The sequence below is a fragment of the Hippocampus guttulatus genome, chromosome 21, assembly GCF_054856545.1.
Source record: "Hippocampus guttulatus isolate MCC_2025c chromosome 21, RoL_Hgut_1.0, whole genome shotgun sequence".
Taxonomy (NCBI): domain Eukaryota; kingdom Metazoa; phylum Chordata; class Actinopteri; order Syngnathiformes; family Syngnathidae; genus Hippocampus; species Hippocampus guttulatus.
The window spans coordinates 8,766,863-8,790,901 of NC_141281.1; the positions used below are offsets into that span (position 1 = coordinate 8,766,863).

General features: G+C 45.3%; 1 protein-coding gene across 1 annotated transcript in view; it reads left to right on the forward strand.

Annotated features, from left to right (window-relative positions):
- The first annotated feature begins 388 nt into the window (after nt 1-388).
- Nucleotides 389-24,039, forward strand: part of LOC147187008 (cadherin-12-like) — a 73,620-nt gene continuing 49,969 nt past the window's right edge. Inside the window, exons 1-2 of the mRNA XM_086101918.1 lie at nt 389-701; nt 20,005-20,434. Of these exons, the coding sequence (XP_085958044.1) occupies nt 20,177-20,434 (258 nt within the window). The 5' untranslated portion in view covers nt 389-701; nt 20,005-20,176. The remainder of the gene's footprint in view (nt 702-20,004; nt 20,435-24,039) is intronic.

The following is a 24,039-nucleotide window of genomic DNA, read 5'->3' on the forward strand; positions in this document are numbered from 1 at the left end:
TGGCGTCAGTGACACGAGTGTGGCTGCAAAACATCAACGTTGCGTTTGTTCCATTGCGAATAGCCAAGACGCCGTCAGCATGTGATTTGGTTATTTATTTTTATAGATTTTTTTTTTTTTTTTTACACATTGACACAAATTTCTCCAATGATATATTCCAACCACCCCGACCCCCCTAAAAAAACGGCACAATAATATCTCGGTGTGAGGCGTGCCAACTAAAGTGTGTGCAGACAAAAGCTAATTGACCACTACAAGTCATTGGGGGGGGGCGTGTGTGTGCGTGTGTCTCTCTCTCTCTCTCTCTCTCTCTCGGCGCGCGCACGATGACACGCTAACACACGCACGCGCAAGTTCTCCAGCTCAGTCGTCAGCCCGCAGAGCGCGAGTGCAGCACTCCACTTTCTGCACGCCTCTCAAAACAAGCACGAGCACACACGCGCACCCGTTGTGACAGTGGAGGTCGAGTCCACCACGCGTGGAGTGTAACCCCCCCCCCCCATCACACCACCCCCCACGGGGAGGAGAGAGAGCATGAAAGCGAAGCGTCAGGACGACGAGGTTGGGAATTCAACGTGAAAGAGGAGCAGGAGGTGCAGGGAGACGGCTTCTGTGGAAAGCTTTCGGAGGAGGCGTTGCAGGATCACGCGCGGGCTGTTTTGGATTTTACGTGCTTGTCAAGCGTCCCGCTGGGGGGGGGGGTAAGTCAAGTGTATCCGCGTCCCCGATGTCCTCTCCCGGTGTTCCATGTGAGGTTTTTCCTTTATCTTCCAGTCATGAATTAGGGAAAATGTGTCGCTGGTGCTTCCCATTAATTGAGCTGATTGGCTTGACCCGGTTTGTGGCAGGAGTGATGGAAATGCTTTTGGCACTTTGATCCCAAACACCGGAGTGTGTCTGTGTGAGCGCGCGTGAGTTGGGTTTGACGACCTACATGTAAGTGTGTGTGTGTAAGTGTGTGTGTGTGTGCGCTAAAAGTGCAGTCAGTTGCTGAGCTTCTAAAAGCGTTTGTTTGCGCACTCGCCGCATCCCAGCGATCTCCGAGTGCTCGTCGCCCGCTGCCGAGCGGACCGGGATTAAAGGCAACAATCCAAGCGGCTTGACGGAATCTGATTTGCAAAGAAACAAGGGATCACACATGCAACCTCCCCCCACCACCACCCCCACCCCCCTTCTGACCTCTCCCTCCCCCGCTTTCTGCAGCAAGCAGATGCTTATTCGGATGAGCATTGGGTCAGGATTCCGAGAGCCACTTTGAGCGCTTGTGGACTTGTTCCCGTTACGACGTGTGCACTTGACATGCATGCTCAAGTTCCCGTTTAATGCGACCGCGAGCGTTGACAAACGCGCGGGCAAATCGGATGAAAAGTCACTTGAAAGTCTTGCCGGCATTCCGCAGCAAACACCTGCTTGGGGAGAATCAAACGAGCTGCAGGGAAGGACAGTGAAGCTAGTGTGAGCAAAGCGCCCCCCCCCCCCCGCCCCAGCCCCAGCCCCCCTCACCTTCCCCCCGCTGGGGGAGGCGACGTTCCACTGCAACCTTCGGGTGCAATCCGGGCAAGTTGTCCGCTTTCGCTGACGGGCGGTTGGTTCAAGCTGACGCACCGATGAGTCAAATACGTCATCCCGATACTCATGATATTGGACTTGGCCAAGAAAGTTGCCTCCCCCCGAACATTTTCTTTTGGATAAAATGTACCAGAAGTGCGCAGGAAGACAAGCATGCCTAAAAAAAAAAAGACTTTCGGCAACTTCAAATGAATTACTTGCACCGGCCGAGTCGCTTCCGATCACCTTTCACGACGGCGGGTAAACGAACAGACAGGAAAAAACGTTAGCGCTTAAACTGCTAGCAAAATGAGTCACGATAATGTGAAGGAAAAATTTCGCTTCCGTCAAACGGTGGGCGGCTCAAATGAGCTTTGCTGTGTTGCCGCCATTCAATCGCAATGAGAGCGAAATTAGCTTGCGCCGATGAGGACGTTAGCCGGAAGCTAACTCGCCCAAAAAAAAAAAAACGGCAAGATTGGAAGTATAATCAGGTCCATAAATATTGCCGCATGGAAAATATTCTCATCCTTTTGGCTCGAAACACCAAACAAATAAAAATGAAATTGAAATTAAAGGAACGCGCTCCAACTGCAGACTTTTAGCTTTTATGATTGACACCCGAATCCGGTAACCGCTGCCTTTCTCGTTTGTCTTCAGCAAGTAAAAATGCATGCTGGGACACATTCAAATCAGCTCCGCCCATTGCATGCCATTGAATTTCTTTTGCTTCAAATAAACCTTTGGGGTTGCTTCTCGCGATACGCCTCGGGTGGGTAATTGTCCATCTGCACTGTGAAGCGCTGTCCAATGACTTCTGAGGCATTTGGCGGAATAGGAGCGGATAATCGTGAGTGTTGATGTTTGATTCCCGTTTGTTCTCAACCCATTCGGGGACAGCCGTTACTACAGTGGACAGCTTATCATGTTATCAGGTTACAGGGTGCATGAAAGGGTTCATTTCCACTGGTTAAGAGTCTGGATTGGTCTCCGCTTGTTTGTCATTCCTTGCTCGGTCTCTCGGAGGAAAGACTTTCACCCCCCCGCGCAGGCTTCTGATGCCGAGGCAGCCCGCCGGAGCCCCCCCGCGGTGCCCGCGCTGCGCTTTGGTTTGGAAATAGACGTGGGAAGGATGCAGTTACCTGGAGACACACCACTATTTTTTTTTTCTCCCCCTACCACTTGAAAGCCGCAAAACGCTCGGGCTGATGACGCGTCGACCGCTCGCTGGTTGAAGACCATTTTTCAGTCTTTTTGTGTTTCACTTCGCAAGGAGAGGCAGCACATATTTGTGCATTTCATTCACAGGAATGAGGCTTTTATTGGCTTTAAATGACTTTCACAACTGTCTCCTGTGTGGGCACTTCAAAGGCAGCTATTGTTGGCTTGCTTTAGAAAGAAACTTAGCCCCCCCCCCCTCTCCCTCACCCCCATTTTTCAACAGGCCCAACATTGCAGATAAACACTTTATAAAACGGCCCAAAGAGCCCCCCTGGGGGGCGTCTTTTTAGTTTGCATCCCTTGTGAAAATTGCGCCACATTCTCCATTGCAAGCCACGCTATCGATTCTTTATCTGGATTTCATTTTAACCTCGCAGTGAACCCATGGCAGCTCCATCTTCACCTTAAACAAGTCGGCCAGACTCCAGTCAAACACCTGCAAGCCGCCTGCACTTTCCGCCGGCAAAGATTTGCTGTCACACACGTGAATGACTTTTCGTCCAACGAGCCCACAGGTAGTCTCCAATGATTTCTTTCGTGGCTGCTACGGGCGGGATTCATTAGATTTCATTAGAACTAGACCGAGCGGCACACTGGCACTTGTGGGTCAATGCAGCGCACAGTGCAGTATATATACGTTGCTCAACACATTTAGGAGGAAAAACCTGATCATGTTTTAAGACGGACAATTTCCATTTTTGTGAGTTCCACCAGTAATGGAAAGCACAGTTTAGATGTCCAGTCTGCTTCTAGGGTGGTTTACAGTGTTTTGAAAAAGTCAAGTTTCAATAACTGTTCATACTATCGATTGGTAGTGAGCGCAGAGAGGGGAGGGCTGAGCAGTTACGCACAGATATTAATGCGCACGGACCTAAAAATTAAATGGTTAGTTCACGGGTGTGTTGGAAAAATAGTTAAGCAGTTACGGGACACTGTGACTTACTAAGAAGAATGTTAACATTTATTTAACCTTAGCACAGTATGTTTTTTTTTTTGGACCTACCAAATATTCTATATTTTACTTAAAAATAAAAGTTTATTCAATAGTGGGGAAATGCTGTTTTGATTTACCCCAAATTAAAAAAAAATGTCATTTTAGAGTTGCCATTTTAATAATGCAATATTTTTGCCTGGATGCAACCACTAAAAGTAACAACAGCATTGCTTCCAGAATCAACCAAGAAATAATCGTTGCCCTCAATTTGATGTTCCATCTCTCTATGTTCAAGCTTGGCACCGAAATCGGTCAAAGAGGTGATTTTGGGGTCTCTGTATTCACCTTGAGTCGACTTTCATTTGAACTTGATTTGTCTTCGTGTCACGACTTCTTGACACCTGTTGGATTGTTCTTATTTTTTTATTTCAATGACCCGCCACCATTCTCTTCATCTCAGCAGTAAGCGCAATACATTAGCGCACCCCCTAAATATGGCATTGGCCCCTATTATTCATCACGCCCGCAGATGCAGAAAAGCGCACACTTGACCTTGAGGAAGTAGCGCCCACAAGACTCTTCGCCCTGGCTTTGTGTCAAGATGATTTCTTAGTCCATTTAACAGGAGCAAGGCCGTGCTTTATCGCTTCTAGTGCTTTCCTCTTTTAGTCAACAATGCGAGGGAGGCGGCGACTTAGTTTGTGTTATGCGCAAAAAAATGAGAAACAGATGATGACCCCCCCCCCCCAATCCGACCATGACATTCTATGCGCGGCATTTGTTGTTGCGAGATAAGCTCGAGTGAAGACTGAGGTGAGTCTCTCTTTGTCCTTCCGCTCCGCCATCAGGCTGAAAACAACAACACATCGGAGGCCTCTTTGTTTTGATGATGATGATGATTATTAGTATCATTATCAGCTCGGTGCCGACGCTTGTTCTTTGTCATTCATTTATTATTTATTTTCATACATCACAATGAGCAGGAATATAGCTGCAGCTAACACATTAACCCCAAATGTGAGAATCATGACACCGATTCAACTTTTTACAAATTAGTTGCGCAACAGCGAAGAGCAAATATAGTGGCCATTATAATTACAATGAACAGTCATAGAAACCAAGGATAGTCGACTGCCTGCTTTGTACCTAAATTAAAAAGAGGAAATTACACTTAAAAGAAAAACTTCAACAATTGCTTATCATTGACAATGATCAACCACTGAGACAAAAGTACTAATTTCATGCTTGGCTGGTTAGCGTAACGTTACAGCTAGCCAGCCTTCTTTACATCAAAGCTAATGGACTTTATGTGAGTGGAAAAAAAATTGCAATCAAGGTATTTAATGGATCTTTTCAACCGTTTGTATTAAGATGCGAAGCAAAACAAAAATAAATGAATGACACTAAGACCATTTTCTCACTTCAATAGCTGTTCGACACGATGATGTTTGTCGCAAGGACGAAGAATGACATCTTCTATCATCGCAAAAGATTTATTTAGCCAACCCCAAAGTGTAGACCTTAACGTGCAAACGGCGTGTGATCGGAAAAATAGAAGTAAAGACACATATAAGTGACATGCGTCGAACATGCGCATGCGGCGCGTTATCCGCATATGAGCATGAATTACATAATTAACACTCTCTCGGGGGAAATCAGCGTTGGCGTCTGAAGGCGGCTGGGGGGTGCGGGGGGGCAGGTGGGAACGGCAGGCATGTGACACCATCTCATGGTGGCTCATTAATTCTTAATCATTAGCCCCCCCCCCTCCACCCCCACCTCTCTCCCCGCACTTGAAAATAATCAGCATATAATCACCGCCATCATTTTCAATATTCACCGTTATTTCCAGAAATCTGAGACATTCAACTGCTGGCACGTCAATATAAATGTATGCCATTCATTTTTGCTTTTGCTTGCAAACCCCCCGCCCCCCCCCCCCCCAAAAAAAACTAGCATGACTCTTCTTCTCTTTACTTTGGGGATTCTAGCCACAAGTTGATACGCAATATTTAAAAGAAAATGCTTTAAAAAAATGTCAGCAATTATAATCAAATTAAGTTGTTATGAAAATGAAACAGTCCTCCAAAAAGTTAGTTTGTTACGATAATTAGCTACCTAGTTTTTCCTCACGTTGAATAAATCGTTGTTTTGCAACTTGTTTCTCAAAGACTTGAAATCGCGACTCTAAAATTTTTTCCAAAAAATGACATGATTTTTTCCCCCTCAATAAAGATATATTTAAAAAATATAAAAATATTATTTAAAAAATAACTACTCAGACTTAATTCTCAACATTAAGACTCATTTCTTTAGAAAAAAAAATAAATCCCAAAAAAGTTTCGTTTTTTTTTCCCTTTTCAACAATGCGCTAATGTACCTCAAGATTATCGTTGAGCTGTTGAGAGCGCTGATGACCATAGTAAGCCCTTCTTAATTAGATGACCCGCCTTTCCTTTTAAATGAAATTTGTGCAGGAAGCAGGCAATTGCCACAACAGTGAGCACTTAACTCCCCAAACCTCCTCCTGCTTTCTGATAAGATGTTTGAGGCAACTGGAAAAGATGGAAGCCTAATTGGCACTTGGCCGTCCTAGTGGGACTGCTGCAGGTTCGCGCACAGGAGCACAGTGAGGTTTCTGTCAGTGTCAGAAAGATGAGATTGAAAGACAAGGCGATTTGGTATGTCTCTCGATGTATTTCAAAAGTGAAACAATTTGCTTCAATTCTATTTGTCTGCGTCATTTGAACCGAAAAAACAATTGTGTCTAATTACTGTAACATTTACGCTCATTCCGTGAGCCTGTCTGTGTTTCGCACTATATGCTAGCATTAAGCTAGCAGACTTTCATTCAATATATTTTTTAGGTAGAACATTCTGGTTTTTAAATGTACGATGTTTAGTGATCTTATTTTGTATTATGATTGTATGTGTTGCTGCGCCGTGTGCGCTACAATAGCAATTGTTTGAAGGTGTATAATTACATTAATATCTATGCTAATTTCCGTGAGCCGTCTGTGTCTTTTTGCTCGCATTAGCGCGAAGATGGCAGAGACATATTTTTGTGTCGGTTGATCATTCTGTTGTTGAAGTACACAAATTTTAGTCCCGTCTTGTTGTGTGTCTCGTTGATTTCAGTAAATTTCCACTCATTGACAATGAACAGCTTGAATGCTATGTTTGCGTTGCGTGTGATGTCACACAATATGTCTCGACCGTCAGAGAGCGAGAACTGCAAAATACAATTTTGATTGGATTTAAAGTTGATGGGAAGTATAAACCTGTTACGTTTTATCGCGATTGGAACCCCATCATGTGGGTTTTCACATATTGCTAGCCAAGACTAGAACATATCTCCCACGATAAACATGGGGGGGGGCTTCACCGTGGAGCAGAGCGATGGCGCGACAATAAGTGAGTGCGGCGACGTGGGAGACATGTTTAATTTTCACCTGTCACAGAATTAACGTCGATTAGCGCCAGGCGGAATGACGCCGCTGACAGCGACTGTCGACGGCAACGCGGGATCTCTTTTAGAGCGCCAATCGTCTTTGCTAATCGGAGAGGAAGAGGCGTCAGACAGGTTTACCTCACGCTTCTGTTAGCCACACTTGCTACCAATCTCATAATATACATCCGCCCGGATGGATATACAGCCGCTGTGGAAAGTCATTACGTTACGTTTGCATCAAATCGTGCTGCGATATGTATTTTTTATTCATTTATTTAGTTTGACTCTTATGACAAAACAGGCACTCTTCTGTTTGTCGTTGATTTGAGCTCATATTCAAAACGACCCATTGTTTCCATTCGTCACATTAAAAAAATTAAATAAAATAGCTTTGAAATCGGTCAGCGATCAACTGCGAAAAGACCCCTCATCGATTCTAGTGACGCATGGAGCGGCTGATGATGTTGTTTTCCTTCGAGGCGCTACTCCACCTGCGATGAGGCCCACTTGTGCATGCGGCGGCACGGCGCGCTATCGACCCAGCGAGACAGAGCCATTACAGAAAAGACTAATTCTTAATCTTGGATATTGCTTTCTCATTACTCTGCCTCCCTCTGGCCTCTGGCGCGATAACTGCTTGATTAGGGCAGTTATGTCGCCGGGGAACCCGAAAGAGCGCACCTTTTAATATGAGCAGGCTGACTGATGGCCGCGCCGTCGCTCCAGGCTAATAACGCCGAAAGCGGCGACCTGCTTGATTGCCGGCACTGATGGCCCTTTGGTGACGCCGTCGCCTTCAGCGTGCTCGAATATTAATCGATAGCCGCAGATAATTAATTTAGCCCAACTGCACCGACGTGCAAACTCAACGGGCTGTTATTGTTGAAGGAAAAAAAACAGTGTGTAAATATCCTTAAAAAGGCGTAATTATTTATCATGAACGATATTTAGTGTCCGGAATCTGAAAGTGCGAACCTGAAATATATATTAAAAAAAAATAAAAATTGAAACATCAGATACGATCAACACAATCGGTGTTTGCGCGATTGTGACCACAGAAAAATTCTGTTCAAAATAAGAAGAAAAATAAATCATTTTACGTTTTAAAAAATGATAGCATTTTATCAAACAAAAAATGTTCTAAATCTAAATTTAAAAAATAAAATAAAACAATGTTTCAATCACGACGTCGAGACGACAATGAAACTCGGTTCGGCCAAAGTCTTCCATATCAAGATGGGAGCTTTTTTTTTCTGTTTCCTCGAGAGCGTGTCATCTGAAAACCCGGATGAGTCACGCACGGCGTGGGCGGCCTTGTGTCGGCAAAACCAGCAGTTGCGGCGGAGCTCTCTCACCGGGGAGAGTCGGCAGACAAAAGAACATCTGACAACTTACAAGGAAAGCCGATTCCGACGTTTTCCCGCATCCTGCGTCGCTGTTGAATTCTGAGCCCGGAAAAGTTGACATTGAATCAAAAGGAAAGACGTTGCACGGCAGAGGCGGGCGAGCATGCCGTGACCGCCGAGCGTGGCCTGGAGGCCAAATGCATCCAACTATTAGCATGTGACGACGGTGCACTCTAATGTTGCCATCAGGCATTGTACATGCAGGAAGCACAAGGCAGACATTAGCATAGCATAATGTGATGATCATAGCCGCAGAACCTTAATGCCTTTTGGACTCCCTCAAGCGCAATAATGAGACGCGGGAAAATGTCTTTTGTCTGCCATGATTAAAAAAAAAAAAAAACTAAACTAAACCAAAATAAATAAATAAAATAACATGAGAAATGTTTAAAGGAGGCAGTGAAACGCTCCCAGGTGAATTCACCCCATCTGAACCCCTCTTTCCTTCCTCCTTCAATGCCCCCACGGGAACGTCGGATTGCATTTTTTTTTTTTGCTCACTGACGCTGCAAAAGCTGTTTAATGAAATGATTTCCAAAGCGCTTGGTCAGGAAGGTTCAAATCGGGATGTTGGTAAGGCTGATGAGACTATTTTTCTCATTTTAATATTCAAAACTGCAGCCCCGTGACTTTCATTTTTTTGACAGGGTGGGAGGTGTGGGGCGAAAGCTTCGAGGTTAAGGTTGGGCTTTCGGTTTTCGGAATCGGCTGGGGGTGAGGTTTATGGTTGGCGATTTTAACCCTAACCTGATAAAATGAGAAGCTGTCCACTGTAGTGGACAACAAAAGAAAACCCCACCCACAAATCTGGCCCTTGCAGGAGGTATTCGGTTCTATTTGTGTCGGTGTAAAACCCCATCTGACGGTGGACTGCGACAACTTTTAACGATCGTTTTTCTGCATTGTTTACAACAAACATTCCCCGCACTTCTGATTGGCTCAGAACAGATGCAATGCCAAACGACATACTTTGATTTCATTCGCCGCAGGCTGACATTTGTTGCGCTGTCGTCGTGACAGCGCAGAAAGAAAGTAAGATTTGTGCGTATCGACTCGAAGCAAATATTCACAGCGCAAGCTGCGCGCTTAATGTGAAATCCATGAGAATTTAAGAGCGTACGACATTGCTCAATCACTCGGCGGGAAGCGGAATTGTCGCCGCCCGGCCGGGACCTTAACGATGTCGCCGGCTTGCGACTCCCCCGGCGCGCCTCGGCAGATGCGATCCGAAACACAATAACCGTAAGCGTACAAACGATATGGGCGGTTCTGACCGGGTGAAAAGAATCTATCACAGCGGGATAACTGTGGCGGCGGTCCACCTTCCTCATGGCTGACTGTAATTCGTCTCTGTTGGGACGCTGATGTCCTGACAGATTTAAAATCATTTGTACTTGGAGCGGATTTCACTTGTGTCTGCAGTTTCATGTATTCTGTTTGCATGCAGCATAACGATAAAAAGCCGCTTTACCGTGTTTGCTTGGACACCTGGGCTGCACTAACTGAACCGGGTCTGCAGACCTCAGAGTCCTACTGGGTTATAATAATGAAGTCTGCTGGAGATAAAAGCATTGATACATTTCTCCGGTCGACTGTCGTTGTGATTGATTTCATAGGGTTGTTGAAAGTCAGGTCACAGTTTAGCAGCACCCCGGGATTTCCGACTTGGGCATCGTTTTACTATTAAGATGTGTGTCATCCGCGTAGCCATGATCACCAATGTTGGCGTTCGGAACCATTTGACCTAACGGTAGCAAATGCAGACTGAACAAAAGGGTCCAAGGACCGACCCTTGAGGGATCCCGCCGTAGGTCATGGCCATTCGATCATATTCGAAATGATTTTTAGGACTTTTAGGACAGTTCCTTTGAATCGTACCCAAGTTTCCACTCTCTTCAACGGTATATTACGATCAAGGTAGTCACTGTATTGACTTATTCATAACTTGTCATGTATTTAGAAGAAAATGGAGCTCAATAGCGTTGCTTCTGGAAGAAAAATGTTTTCCAATAGATGCCCGCTGTAGTGACTGGTGTGCATATCGAAGAAGCATTATACAAGAATAGTTAAAAAAAACATGACAGTGGATCGAGTGATTCCAACACAGCCGATTGATTGGTACACTTGCACAGTCTAATGAGGTCGAATACAAAAACGACGTCTTTACGAAGGGCGCTTTTGGGTCTTTGTTATCGCGGATTGAAGCCACACGTGGTCGCCGAAAGCGCACACAAGTCCATTATTCATCATTTAAACATTGGCCCTCCAGGAATTATTGATTATTAAGAAAAAATAATGCATGAAAACTGCACGTTCATTTCATGAGTCAAAATGGGACCGCGAGTGAATTTGTGATGATGAAAGTGCTGGATGGAATATTCTCCCTTTTTCATGTCCACTACTGAAGCCATTTGAGGCTTTAAATAATTAAGCAGACCTCTGGGCAATGCGCTGATTCACATTATTTATTCGGAATGCTTACTGGACCACGGCAGACACGCTCTCAAACATCATCAGTATCGCCAACGCACACGATGCAGTCAACTCCTGCCGAGTTCGGCTCGGAAATTAATATGAGGGCATATGACACAACCGCGCGACTGGGGATGAGTGTTAATGTCAACTCACATTGATGTCGGACTTCATGGCCATTTGATTTGTCGAAATGAAACTCCGTCGGTTTGTTTTGGTTCGCTCGGAAGCATGGTTTGGGTCGGGTCGTAAATATATATATTTTTTAATATTACATTTAAACAAAATTTCAACAAAAACACTCGGCGACAAAAAAAAAATAAAATCATAGAATTATTTACATTGGCACTAAATTACCCCCCCCCCCACCCCCCACATTTTGCAATGTCGTCAATCTATGCGCTAAACATCGCCATCCGCAATGAATAAATACTGTTTAATGAACTTGGGGTTTGATTTAGAGTGTAAAAGTAATTTCATAGCTTTCGAAAGTGCCCTGCTGAGTATAAAAATGCAAAAGAAAAAGATCTTTATTGCCGTTTGATGGCATTTCAACACTTGATGATGCGCAGCTTAGATTTTTTTTTTCTCTCTCTCTCTCTCTCTCTCTCTCTCTCGCTCGCTCTCTCACTGCTTTAAGAAACACATAAAACCTGCCCGCGCATGCCATACTTTTTTTTTTTTTTTCCAAATGAAAGCCTAACGTATTTGTTCTTATTGCACACACACCTGATGTGCACTTGAGCTCTCTGCCCAACACCTCCTCAAGCCAGCGCCAAAATGTTAATTGCGGCACTAAATCTTCCTTTATGTTGCGGCAACCGCTGCGGCTCGATGCTGAGATGGGAAATATATTTAATTAGTCTCCAGTGAAAAAAAAGGCGTAGGGAAACAAAAAAAAAAAACTTCCCAGTGGTTGTCAGTCTCTTATCGCCTACTTGAGGCGGCGCCGATGCGCAGAGGCGATTAAAAACGTTGCTAAACAACCCGACGGCAGACGCTTGGTGGCGATAAAAGTCTGCGCTCCGTCTCGGTCTTGTCTTAAAAACTCCCGATGAAATAACGACGCACACAAATCAGGCCTGTCGAGAGGAGGCAAAGTATTTTCTTTAATTTTTTTTTTTTTTTTTTTTTTTTTTAATTGCCCCAAATTTTCCTGGGGAAAACTCAGCCGAGGTCGTTCGGAGTGTGACAGACTTGAAGCTGTTGATTTTGCTTCTACATGGTGACGGTTCTGAATTTGGTTCCATATGTATTGTCATATCATTTCATTTTTGTTTCCCTTGAAATCACATTTTTAATGTCGCTTCGGTGTGTGAATATATCCAATGCTGAAAATGCTTGAAGTTCCATTTTTGGTATTGACGATTTACATTTTCAGATGGTAATACGAAAGACAATCGAGAGACAGAATAATTTCACAGCAATCCTAAGCAAATGTTATCTCAATGATATTTATTAAGTTTATTTATGGACAAAAAAAAAATCAGAATCAATGCTAACGACATAGTTTGCCGCAGTTTTGTTGCCAAAACCTTTCCTCGAGAATTTTATTTGATTTTTTTGGGGGGGAGTGCTTGTAGCAGCAGGCGTATTTGCATTGTGTTTCTAAAAGCTGAGGTGTTTGCCACGACCGGTTTAAAACAAAAAAACAAACAAAAAAAAAAAGAGGCACGTCTTCCTCGCCGAGTCGCCGCTTCGCACTCATGTTCAATCGGAGGCCTCTTTTCTCCCACCAATAAGTCAACACTATCAGCGTTCTTTAGCTCAGATCGCATATCTGAGAGAGAGAGAGAAAAAAAGAGGCCGAGGAGCACGTCTCAATTCCGCCGCCGTTGCACGCACATGCTGTGCCAGGAGCCTCCTCCTCCTGGAGAAAAGGGACACTTCCCCATTTGCATTTAGATGAGCGCGGTAATAGAAAAAGCACAATGATGAATCTGGCGCCCAAGACAAGGCTAATGTGCTTGTATTTGGAATAAAAGTGCAGAATTAAACACTCCGGAGTGAATCGGAATGAGAGCGTGTGACTGGACGAGCAACACGTTTTTTTTCTGAATCGCCCTCAAACCAGTTTAAATTGTTTTTTTCTTTTTCTTTTTTTTTTTAATCGATGGGTTCCAGTGAGATACTTTTTGTTGGTTCACAGGTGGTGTCTTGGAACATGTCAAAACAACAGCAGGCTGTCTTGTAGACGTGGTGACAAATTTGTCAGCATTTGGGTAAAATTTCAAGAAGTCATTTGTCTTGAAATTGCCCAAATGGCTTCAAACCAAAATGGAAGTTAGGTCTTTTTTTTTTTTTAGGCATGACTTCTTGAGCGATTTTTGTGGGTTGACTCATGAAAGATATGCCGACCAAATTTCATGTTGCCGAGTTAAATTGATTTCAGGGGAGCTGAATTTTCAAATCTTCTGGACACTTGCAAATAGACAAAATCAATCCTGTCCCTTTCAGAGTTTGGATTCTTGAGATGTTTTTTGTGGCTCTATGCATCATAGACATGCCTACCAAATATGTTGCTCAGTAGAATTGGCTTCGGAGGCAAAATTGTCAACTGACCAATATGCGGACTTCGCCAAAGTTAGCCAAAACGGTTTGTTCATTTCAAACCAATATGGCTGACTTCCTGTGTGGTTATTTTTTGTTTGTTTTGTTTTTTGGTCACCTCTCTGACTCCTACGATTTGATTTGATTTTTTTCCCGTATCAAATGAATCAGAATCCAGAAAAAGGCACTCTGGGAAACGGCACATGATCAGCACTATAATGTTAAAATGTTATTTTCCAAATGTCACTTCCATTTCAATGAATGGAAGACTTTGCTCGAAATTAATTGTGCGCACAAACGTCGAAGGAGAATGAAGTACTTGTCCGTCGTAGCTCGTCGACATCTGATTGAAACGGAATGTGACACCTCATCAGGGCGGCTGCTTGATTTTCTTCCGCCTCTAAACAAGGTTTGGGATATATCGCTAGGACTCCAAATGCCCCCCCCCCTTCACCCCCCACCCCATCTCATATCTAATTTATCGCCATCTGCTCAGCTAGGCTGTAAATCCACACAGCGACTGAGTCTCTCGCCGGCGTTTTTATCTGCTAACATTTAGCAACGTCTAATTAAGAGAAAACGCGGAAGCAGCCATGCAGCAGCGTAATGGCGGTCGTAACGGTCGCGATATACTTTGTGCACGTTGCCCGCCTGCGTGTACGCGTGATTATTCAACGGGGCTAATGAGAGCGCGACAACAGCCGTAACGGTTGATGTGGTTAAGCGGCGACACGATGTCAACTGTTTGCTAATAAAGTGTTTGAAGGTCAAGGGAACGCTGCGGAATTGATCGCGTATGGCCAGGGGCGTCACTCATTCTTGTAACGGGCCACTTTGGAGTTCCCTCTGAGGGCGGTTAACGAATAAATGTTGACATAATCATCTCATTGTATTATTACTTGTACGCAACAAAGTGGATGGATTACTAGTTTTGTCATCTCTTACCTCGCTGACAGTTTCGGCTGTCACTTTAGCCTTCGTCAAACCTGTCACTGCTTCTTTGTGACACATCTTTCCAAAAAAAACAACGCTATTCGTTTCTCGTTTGTTGATTGCAACATGTCAACGTTTTTTATTATACAATCACGATTTGACATTTCGGGACAGACTTTAGCAAGGATCATGGAAGTTGACACATAATTGCTTTTGCGGGCCACATAAAAAGATGTGGCGGGCCGGATCTGGCCCCAGGGCCTTGACTTTGTTAGCTGTGGTGTTCACAAAGTGCAACACAGGAACTTATTGAGAGCGGTGGTTTTCAAACCGGGGTCTGGGGATCCCTGCGGGTCTATTTGCATGGGGGTTCATTAGATCATGTCATTTTTTAAAAAGTGCAATAAAACAAATATACAAAAAAAAAACCTAGCTTCGATTTATTTAATAGTTTTCTTTGTGATCTGATTGGAATTTATTCGCATTTTCGTTTTGTGTTTTTTTTCCCTCCTCCAAGAAAGGTAGGCACTTATTTTAGGTGTCCATAGAGATGCCTGAATAAATTAAAACGATTTATTACAGGCCGTGCAAGATTCATCTACTTGTCAGATTTTGACTCTGCTATTTTTTTTTCCAATTTCTATAGCCACAATAAAATTTCCTAACTGCGCTATAAAGCTATAAATCAATTCTACGCGAATAACCATGTCGAGTGCATATAGTTTATTCATGTGCTCCAGCGTGATCATTAACACACTGTTGTCAATATTGCATGAGCACCTGTTGGGTCAGATATTAAAAAAAAAAAAAAAAAAGAGCCTGCATCGATGCCATTTGAGTTTTACACGGAGGCTATTTTCAATTTTTGTGAGTTTAAACTTTACATTTCCCTGCCTGGCAAATGTCAGCCGCTATCTGCCGAGTTACAAGCGTTCCGCTTCCCTTCCACCACTTTAATGACGCAAGGCAACGAGGGGCTGCAAAATTCCAGCCACGGGCGTTTTTCCTTTGCTCAAACCCGAGCAGCGGGGTTGGACGGCAGCGGGTGAACGGCGCTGCCGGCCCTCCGCCACGCTGTCGACTGCCTCGCCTCGACTGCCTCGCCTCGACCTGGGGGTGTGGGGGGGTTTGCGAGTCAAGCTGGCATGCTTTTATCGAACGCACATCCACTCGGGCGGGATCGGTGGTGAACAGCGGGAGCCGGCCATCACCTGCGCCCATTATCCGTCCGTTACAGAGACGCCTCCACGTGGGTCACGACCGCACGCTGTTTCCCGTGAATGGAACCCCTGCTCAGGGCGATGCGAGCGTCCGACTCACGAGTGTGATGCAAAAATAAGACCTCCGTTTGAAAAGCATGAAGACCAGATCAACCAGAAAGTGAAAAGCTGAGGTGCAGATTATGTCCTGGAAAGGTACTGATGTGTATATTTTAGTGGCACGAGGAAAAAGGTAGATGACAGTTACTTGATTATTATTTTTGTTAACACTCTCGATCGGCGGCTCGTTGTTGTTTTTGTCGTGTTTTCCGAAGCCTGTAATTATCTGGATTAGTTGAGCGCCTTGGGAAGCGAGTGAAAAGGTTCCCTTTCAACCTCTTCAGCCAAACCATAATTACTCTCAAGGAGCAACACTGTGTTGTTTCATACTCATAAAATGTCTAATAAATTCAACAGAAGTGTCAAACTTCTCAGCGGCTTCGCAAAAGGTCAACTGTGCCGTGTATTTTTTTTTTAAATACATATTAAGCCGCTTTCCACTGACTTTCTTGATCTTGGTGATGATTTTAGACATGGGCAGGTTGATTCTATCCAGCTTGTTGAAGGACCGGGTTTCCATCGTGAATACGCTCCTTGGCAGGTTGGCCACCCAAAATCTCCCTTTTACCATCCGAAAACAGTTAGCACGGAGAAAAGAATCTTTTGAAGGCTGATCGTCGGATTTCAATTCAGCTTTCCAGATTCCTGATTGCGTAAGCGCGTCGTGACCGCGGCGGCGTCCTCGTAGCATCGGCAGCCTTGGCAGGGAGGTGCCGGCTGCCATTTGTCACCGTTTAAGTGTGTGTGCGTGTGTGTGTGTCTGTGTGTGTGTGTGTGTGTGTGTGTGTGTGTGTGTGTGTGTGTGTGTGTGTGTGTGTGTGTGTGTTGCGTTGGCTCACTCTCATAATAAACCTGATGGAAACAAGAAGACGCTCCAGATTCTTGAAAGTTCTGGCATCCGCTTGACGAGAATTGGACGGTGATGATGGCTCGCTCTCATATGATCCTGAGTCAAGGTGTATCGAGGCGCGCTTGGAGGAATTTGGCGCCGGAAGAAGAAACCCAGTAAACACTTTTGTGGCTGAAGAAAGATCGGCAAGGCAGATGCACTTCAAAGTTGACGCTAAGAAGGAGGAGTCTGTTTATGGTTGCCAGAATGACATCGTCAAGAAAGTTGGCAGCTTTGGCTTGGACACGCGTGACCCACTTTTGGGGCCTATTTTCTCACTTCCGACTCATTCTATGCAGCCTGTTTGTGATGCACAATTTTTTTTTCTTCCCCACTATTCAGTGTGAAAAGTACCGACATGGAAAAGTACCGTCGGCAACATCCTGGTCTTCAAAGTTGTGTCAGACGTCGCCACGGTGCGCTCAACTCCCGTGTCCATCCCGATAATTTTACACATTGCCTTTGCGTGTTAAGAGAAACGGATGCAATGTCAACGGTTGCCCCCCCCCCCCCAAACACAATTGTGCATGCGGGACTATTGCTTTCGACACAAAAGGGCCGCGTGCAGTGACTCCGGGCTAACTGTATGTCCTGCCCCCAAATTTGGAACGCGAAGCTTTCGTCTCCTTTTTGCACGTTGCCTGAGCGTGTTAGCGTAACACGTCGTTGTAATGCGAACTGTAGCCGCCCTCCCCCCCGAACACAACGCGTGCGGGCCGCACTAAAAACGGCAGACACGGTGACTCATGTGACGTGATGAACATTTGTATTGTGATGCGCTGCCCGGCGGGGCGACACGCACGGCTCGCATTGCGACACGTCGGCCGTCGGTGCGACGCTCGCTCAGCCCGAGCCCGAGACGAGCGCGCGAAGAATTGTGCTAACGTTGCTACTTTTCATTAGCTCGCCGCCACCTTGGTGCCTCCCTCCCACTCTTTCCCCTGAAGGCCTCGCCAATATTAAAGTCTCCTCTGGCGCCAACGCCGCACCCACTGCATCTTTGCACTCCTGTCGCGCGACTGATATTGTTTGAAGCTTTGTTTTTTTTTGTTTTTTAATAAGACACGGCAAGTTTTCAGCACAACTTAACAAGAAAAAACATCATACCCTCGAAGCACATTATTGGATATTTCCACAACCTGTGAGTTGACTAAACGAGTATACAACTACAGTCATACCTCGGTTTTCGACCATAATCCGTTCCAGAAAGCTGTTCGAAAACCGAAACCACTCTTTTAAAAAAAAAAAAAAAATCTTTATTGAACACGTCTGCTCACAATGGAACGCTACCCGAGGAAGCGTCACTTCCTCGTGTAAGGAAGGCGAGAGGAGTCAAGTGGTGCATTCAAGTGCGCTCAGTTTGTTCGAGAAACGGTTTTCGGACGTCATCCTAGGCATAAAAAACTCGAAATTTTTGGTCGAAAACCGATTTGGTCGAGAACAGAGACGTTCGAAAACCGAGGTTTGACTGTACACTAAATAATACAAATGTATTTTTTTTTAAACTATATCTAATTTTATCATTGTTTTGCTTTTATCGTATTTGTTTATGTGCCTGTCCTTATATGGTGAGGAGGAAGAAGGACAATAAGAACCAGCTTTTATGTGCGTGCAGTTTAAATGGGAAATATACGTTATTAAAAAAATGATTGTGCACGCCGACCTTGACTTTTAATATTTCTGCTGTGAGCAAATTATGATGAACATAAAATAATGCTATTATGCGCTATATCGCTGTTTGTTGTGTTCTGGGCGAGCGGGATAAAATTTCAAAGTTCCGCGGATTTGCTCGGCGTTCCGCGAACATCCGCGTTGTCTTGCGAAAATCGAAAGCGACGTCCGACAATGACACCGATGACGCGTTGTCAGCGACGGGTCAGAGCGCGCGACCGCCAGCCCCGACGCATGCTAATGAACTTAAGCCCATCAAATAAGCAGCGAGCCCTCTCGGGGCACCCGCATTTTGCAGGGGTTGCAGGAACAGTCATTTTCCATTACGGCTGCACTAAATGACTAGCGACCTGTGGGAGAACTAACGTCTGACCCGAATCGAGGTAGACCTCGCCGGCAGAACTTTTGTAGATCATTCTTGACTTTTCAGATCACGCGGCGTGAAGACCAATGGTCGGCGGGTCGGCGGGCCGCGCTAACGTCGTAATCTGCCGCCGAAATCCATGTTGCGGGTCTGCATAATTAATCACTTGAGGCAACGAGGGCTGCGCTTATGAAATTAACGGCTTGCCCTCTTGCGTTGGCGGAAATCTGATTAGGTGAGGAGGCGCAACAAACCAGGTGAAGTCATAACAAGACCACAGCATGCTCATGAAACATAACCCGGATTGGATGCATATTTTTCCCAGTTTAATAAAATGACACGCAACTCTGCTTATCGTTTGGATTTGATATGTTTTGGTTCACACAATCTAGTATGGCCCTAGTTTGACAGCGCTAGCTTCGTATTTATAAGGCTAACCATGTCGTATTCGTACATGGCGTTTGTTCAGACGCTTGTATAATCTGGCTCTGACTAAAGACTGGAAGGTTTTTCCCGATCACGTGCAATCAGGGGGTCGCCCTGATCATTTCGATACTTGATCCGATGTAGTTTTGAGTCGGTTTGGATGCCTTCATTTTTGCCAAGAGTCGGTTCAGGCCCCAACCCTCACCCAACCACATTTTGAAGTCGTATTGTGACAGAGCGGCCAGTGAATCATGTCGCATAATTTGTGTCACGACATGATTTCGTGTGGCTGGTTCTGACTTTGTATCATTTTTTTATTTTTATTTTTTCCGAGGGTTTCACTCCAGCCGTTTACTTTATCTGGCATACAGAAGGCGACTCAATAAGGCGGCGCGACAAAGGATGTGACAGGCGGCGTTGCCGTCTCGCCACAAAGGACACAAACACAGACGAGTGGCAGAGAGAGCAAAGAACGTATTAAATTGCACGTCGGCAAGCCGGATTACACCTTCTTAAGCTTTTTTTTCCCCACATCGCCTCTTTCGCAGCATATGTCAGTTGGCCGTTTTTGTTTTTTTTTCTTTTTCCATCAGTCAGCTGATATCGAAACGTTGCCGATTGTCAGCTGGGCACTGTGAAGCCCTCGTTTAAAACCCTCATCCAGGTTGGAATCACCAATTTAGGCCCGAGAGTCAAATTCCGATTCCTCCTCTGATGAAGGCATATACGGCGAATGATAGCCCAAACCCGTGTCGGCCATTTTAAGATTTCATATAAATACAATTTATGCATATACTTAAAGGTGTCTTTTGTGTTTCAGGTGATGAGGTTCTGAGGAGCGCTCCTTCCTGACCAACACGGGGGAAAAAAGCACGGCGCCCGAGGGAGGGCGCCGCCGTGCCGCCTCTTGCCCGGCCAAAGTGCGTTCACCGTGGCTCAGCTCTCGCCCCCGCGCCACTTCGACTTTGAGAGCTGACCCGCACAGACCGCCAATGCTAGCAAGGAACTGCCTGCTGCTGTTCCTTTGGTATCACCTCCAGGAAGGCTCGGCCTCGCCGGCGCCCCCAATAGGGTCGCCCTCCTTGCCACTGGGACCCGGCAGGATGGTGGGGAGGGCGCGACCCAGGACCTTGCTGGGCTCTCTGAGGAATGGCCCGGCTGGGTTCCAACGAGTTAAGAGGGGTTGGGTCTGGAACCAGTTCTTTGTGCTGGAGGAGTACATGGGCTCCGACCCACAGTACGTGGGCAAGGTAAAAAACTTTTATACTACTCCTCTTGTGACGACTTCCAATAACCCTTGAATGAAGTACTTACCCTTGTTTGAATCCATATCTCTGGTCTGAAACCAAACTAAAACTCTGACTTAAAATTCTACATTGAGACTCCAACGCTCCCTTAAAACAAATCCCGTAATGAATCCTAGGAAATTGTTGCTCTACAACACTCACCTTGCTTTGAAACCTTAAGCCAGGCTTGAAACCCGACTCAATTCTTGAAACCACAACCCTAGATTAAAGCCCCAAACTTTGTCTTGAAATCTCATCCCCTAACCGCTTCACACTGTTACCTCATTCACCTAATGATAAGATAAGAAAATAAGAAAACCTTTATTAGTCTCGTAATGGAGAAATTCCCAATTCACAGCAGCAAAGTTATGAAAGGAAGAAGTAGAACAACAAAATATTGGAGCTGCTGGAAAGGCAGCCACTCTCGCGGCGCCATTTTGAAGTCAAAATAACAAAAATAACACAACACAACACATAGGGCACAGACAGTCGTGCAATCTTCACCACTTTTCTGCATACACTTTGTTGTCTGAAGCAGTTCTAGATGAAAGAGGAGAGGATCAAAGTGTCCTTTCACCAGTGGATCAGAGACGTCATGCTGAAAATGTGCACACGTCTGCTACAAGCTAAGTTTTAAAAGCAAATACGAAGCTGTAGCGTCCATTGACGAAAAGAGATGAGTGCACTTCTCCTGTCCCACGTAATCCGCTTCAAACTCCAAGCCGCGACTCCCAGTTCCAAATCCGCATCGGCGCTAACGCTCCTTTCTTCTCATCGTCGGCTCCTCAAGACTTACATCCATCCAGCCGCAGACCGTTCAACAGCACCGATCTCTCCGCTGAACAAAGCGGGGCTGTGAAAAATGCTGCCCATTACAGGCGCAAGACACAAGTGCCCCGGACTGTCCAGCAACGACATGGTGACGCGGGAACAACTGGGATGTTCAGTATCTTGCTCAAGAACACTTCTGCATGGCCAGGGGTTCAAACCACCAACCTCAGAGGATGGCAAACGACCACTCTGCCACTCTAGCCATGCTGCCCTTCTTGGCTTTGTTTCTTCCGAATGATGTCACACTCATACCAAACCCGAGCTACAGTCGAAAACTGATAGGATTTAATGATCCAACCTTTACCGCTGGGTGGAAAAATACCTTATAGTTGCACCATAATTCATTACACCAATCCTTTTGCTTTATTTTATTTTTTCTTATTTGGTAGTTGAAAAACTTGTGATACCCTGACCTTGGGGCCCATCAGTCATAAAACCCAGATCGCTAATGACGAACCACCATCAGGCACTCATGCGGACTCGAGTTTGCGCCTTACTTAACGATCATCGACTTTTCTGTGAAAAGCATCTAGAGACGAGAGTGGGCCCTAACGACGTTGATGGTGGCGCGAGCTAGAAAGGATAAAAGCCGCTGAGGGTGAGGGCAGGGTGACGGTGACACGATCTTTGACGCAGTTATCAAGTTGACTTTAAAGAGCAGAAAAAAGATCACAGTCCTCCTTTGCCAAGAACATAAATGAACCCAAGTGGACCACCGGCTGGGCCACCGGCATGAAAGGAGCTTTTAGAAGGTATTCTGAGTCTGGGCTGAAAGTGTGATTTCCACTGAACAAACTCAACGGTGAATTCGTTACGTGTGGGTGTGTTTGTGAGCAGGAAAGCGGCAGCGAACGACGAAACAATTAGCCAGCTAATTGGCGTCATCGTTTCTAGCTGTCTGCCAATTTGACTGAGACAAAGCGGTGCATTTTCTCTCGCCAATGAGCTTTTTAACGATTATGTACTTAGGCAAAAAGGAATGGTGTTGCGGGGCTCGTCATCCTTCCCTGCTGTCCTTTGATTAGCATGTTTAGCATTTAGCATGTGTTTCGTAGCATAAGCGAGTGGAAGTTGGTGAGTCGCATTGCACTTGGGAGATCAAACCGCCGTCGTGTATCAGGTGTCGGTATATCTGTGGTTAATTCTATTTTTGCCTTACGTACTCCTGATACGGCGCTTGTACAGTTGCACCTCTACTCACCAACGTCTCTTCATACGAAATTTTCGCCTCAACAGGAAAATATTGCCTCTAGTTGTGAAAGAAATTTCAAGATACGAAAAGTAAAAATGCAGTATGGCCTGCTAGTCGCAGTGGGCATTTACATGGAAAACGCGTCTCTACTACTTTAAGAAATTTCTTCCACAACCTATTAGTTTCGTAAGTAGAGCTACCACTGTATTGGCCGTCCATTGAGGTAGACTTGATATTGTGACATATGGTTGTGTATTTCCAGTGCTTTTATGCTAATGCACAACCCTTATGCATGTTTAATGGGATGCGCTGATCTGGTCTCTCTCTTCTCCGCCGCTGTTGTTATCGCACGGCTTTGTTTTCATCTTGTCAGCCATTACGAGGCATAAGTGCAGCGTCTCCAGCTGCGTGCGTTTGCTAACATTTGCCAAGTCAGCCCGCCGAGCACCTGGCACGCGCGCAGGCATACACTCGCAAGTCTCCTCCGTCGCCTTGTATTAATTTAGAATTTACGTACCCTTTGGGCTGCTCCATAAAAGTCAACGATTTGAGTCGCTGAGTGGACGAGCAACCGAGTCAAATCCCATTTTGTCCGCCGTATCGCTCCCATTATTTTCTGCTTGGTCAGTGCGCGCGCGCTAAGAGAGGCACGAGAGCAGAGACAACTAAGTCTTCTGTGTGGTCAGCACGTTCAAACACAACACGTATGGAGCTCTCATCTGAGGTTATTATGATGATTATTTTTATTATGATCAAAGTGTTCACCGATGTTATGGATCAGCTGCTTTGTGAGATTAAAAAGCCAGTGCGAGCAAACCGCTATTACAAGAAATATATCCAGAAAAGTCTTTCCAAACATCAAACGACACGGCAAAACACAATGATACACACGATCTTAGGCTAATATCCTCCTTTTTAAATAATCTTCTGATTTAAAAACATTTTTTAATTTATTTTTTTGTTAACATGTTGTGGCATATCGGCAATTATAATTAAAAAAAAACACTTTTGTGTGGCTAGCTTCAATTATTTGCGATTTTTGCATTGGCAGCAGTGGTTCGGTTCGAAACCCGGGCCGTGACGTTTCACTACACACCCTGGACGGGTTGTGATGTGAATCATTCCATTCAATCGTAAGTTCAAGGAAGTCATTTATCGATTATTATCTTACAGCTACTTGGTACCGTCCTAGGTTAATAAGCTGCAACCCCAATTTATGACCCGTTGCTGTCGAGTGCAATTCCAACTTTGGCGCGACTAACGAGACGAGACGTCAGTTATGACAGCGTGTGGAATTTGGTGTCACAGAAAGTCGGGGGAGAAGGTGAGAGAGGTGCCCGGGGGGGTGGGCGGTGGGTCAGTGAAGGTGTTACGGATCAGCTAGTTATGCTATTAGCGCTTGACTTTGTCCTTTGAGCGGCTCGGGGATGCTGCAGATAACATTTCAGTTCTTATTTCCTGTCCACACAAACACGCGAAGGTCACTTTGAATCCAAAGTTGGGATGCACACAGTTGGTCTACTAGGAAATGTTTTCCACACCCTAA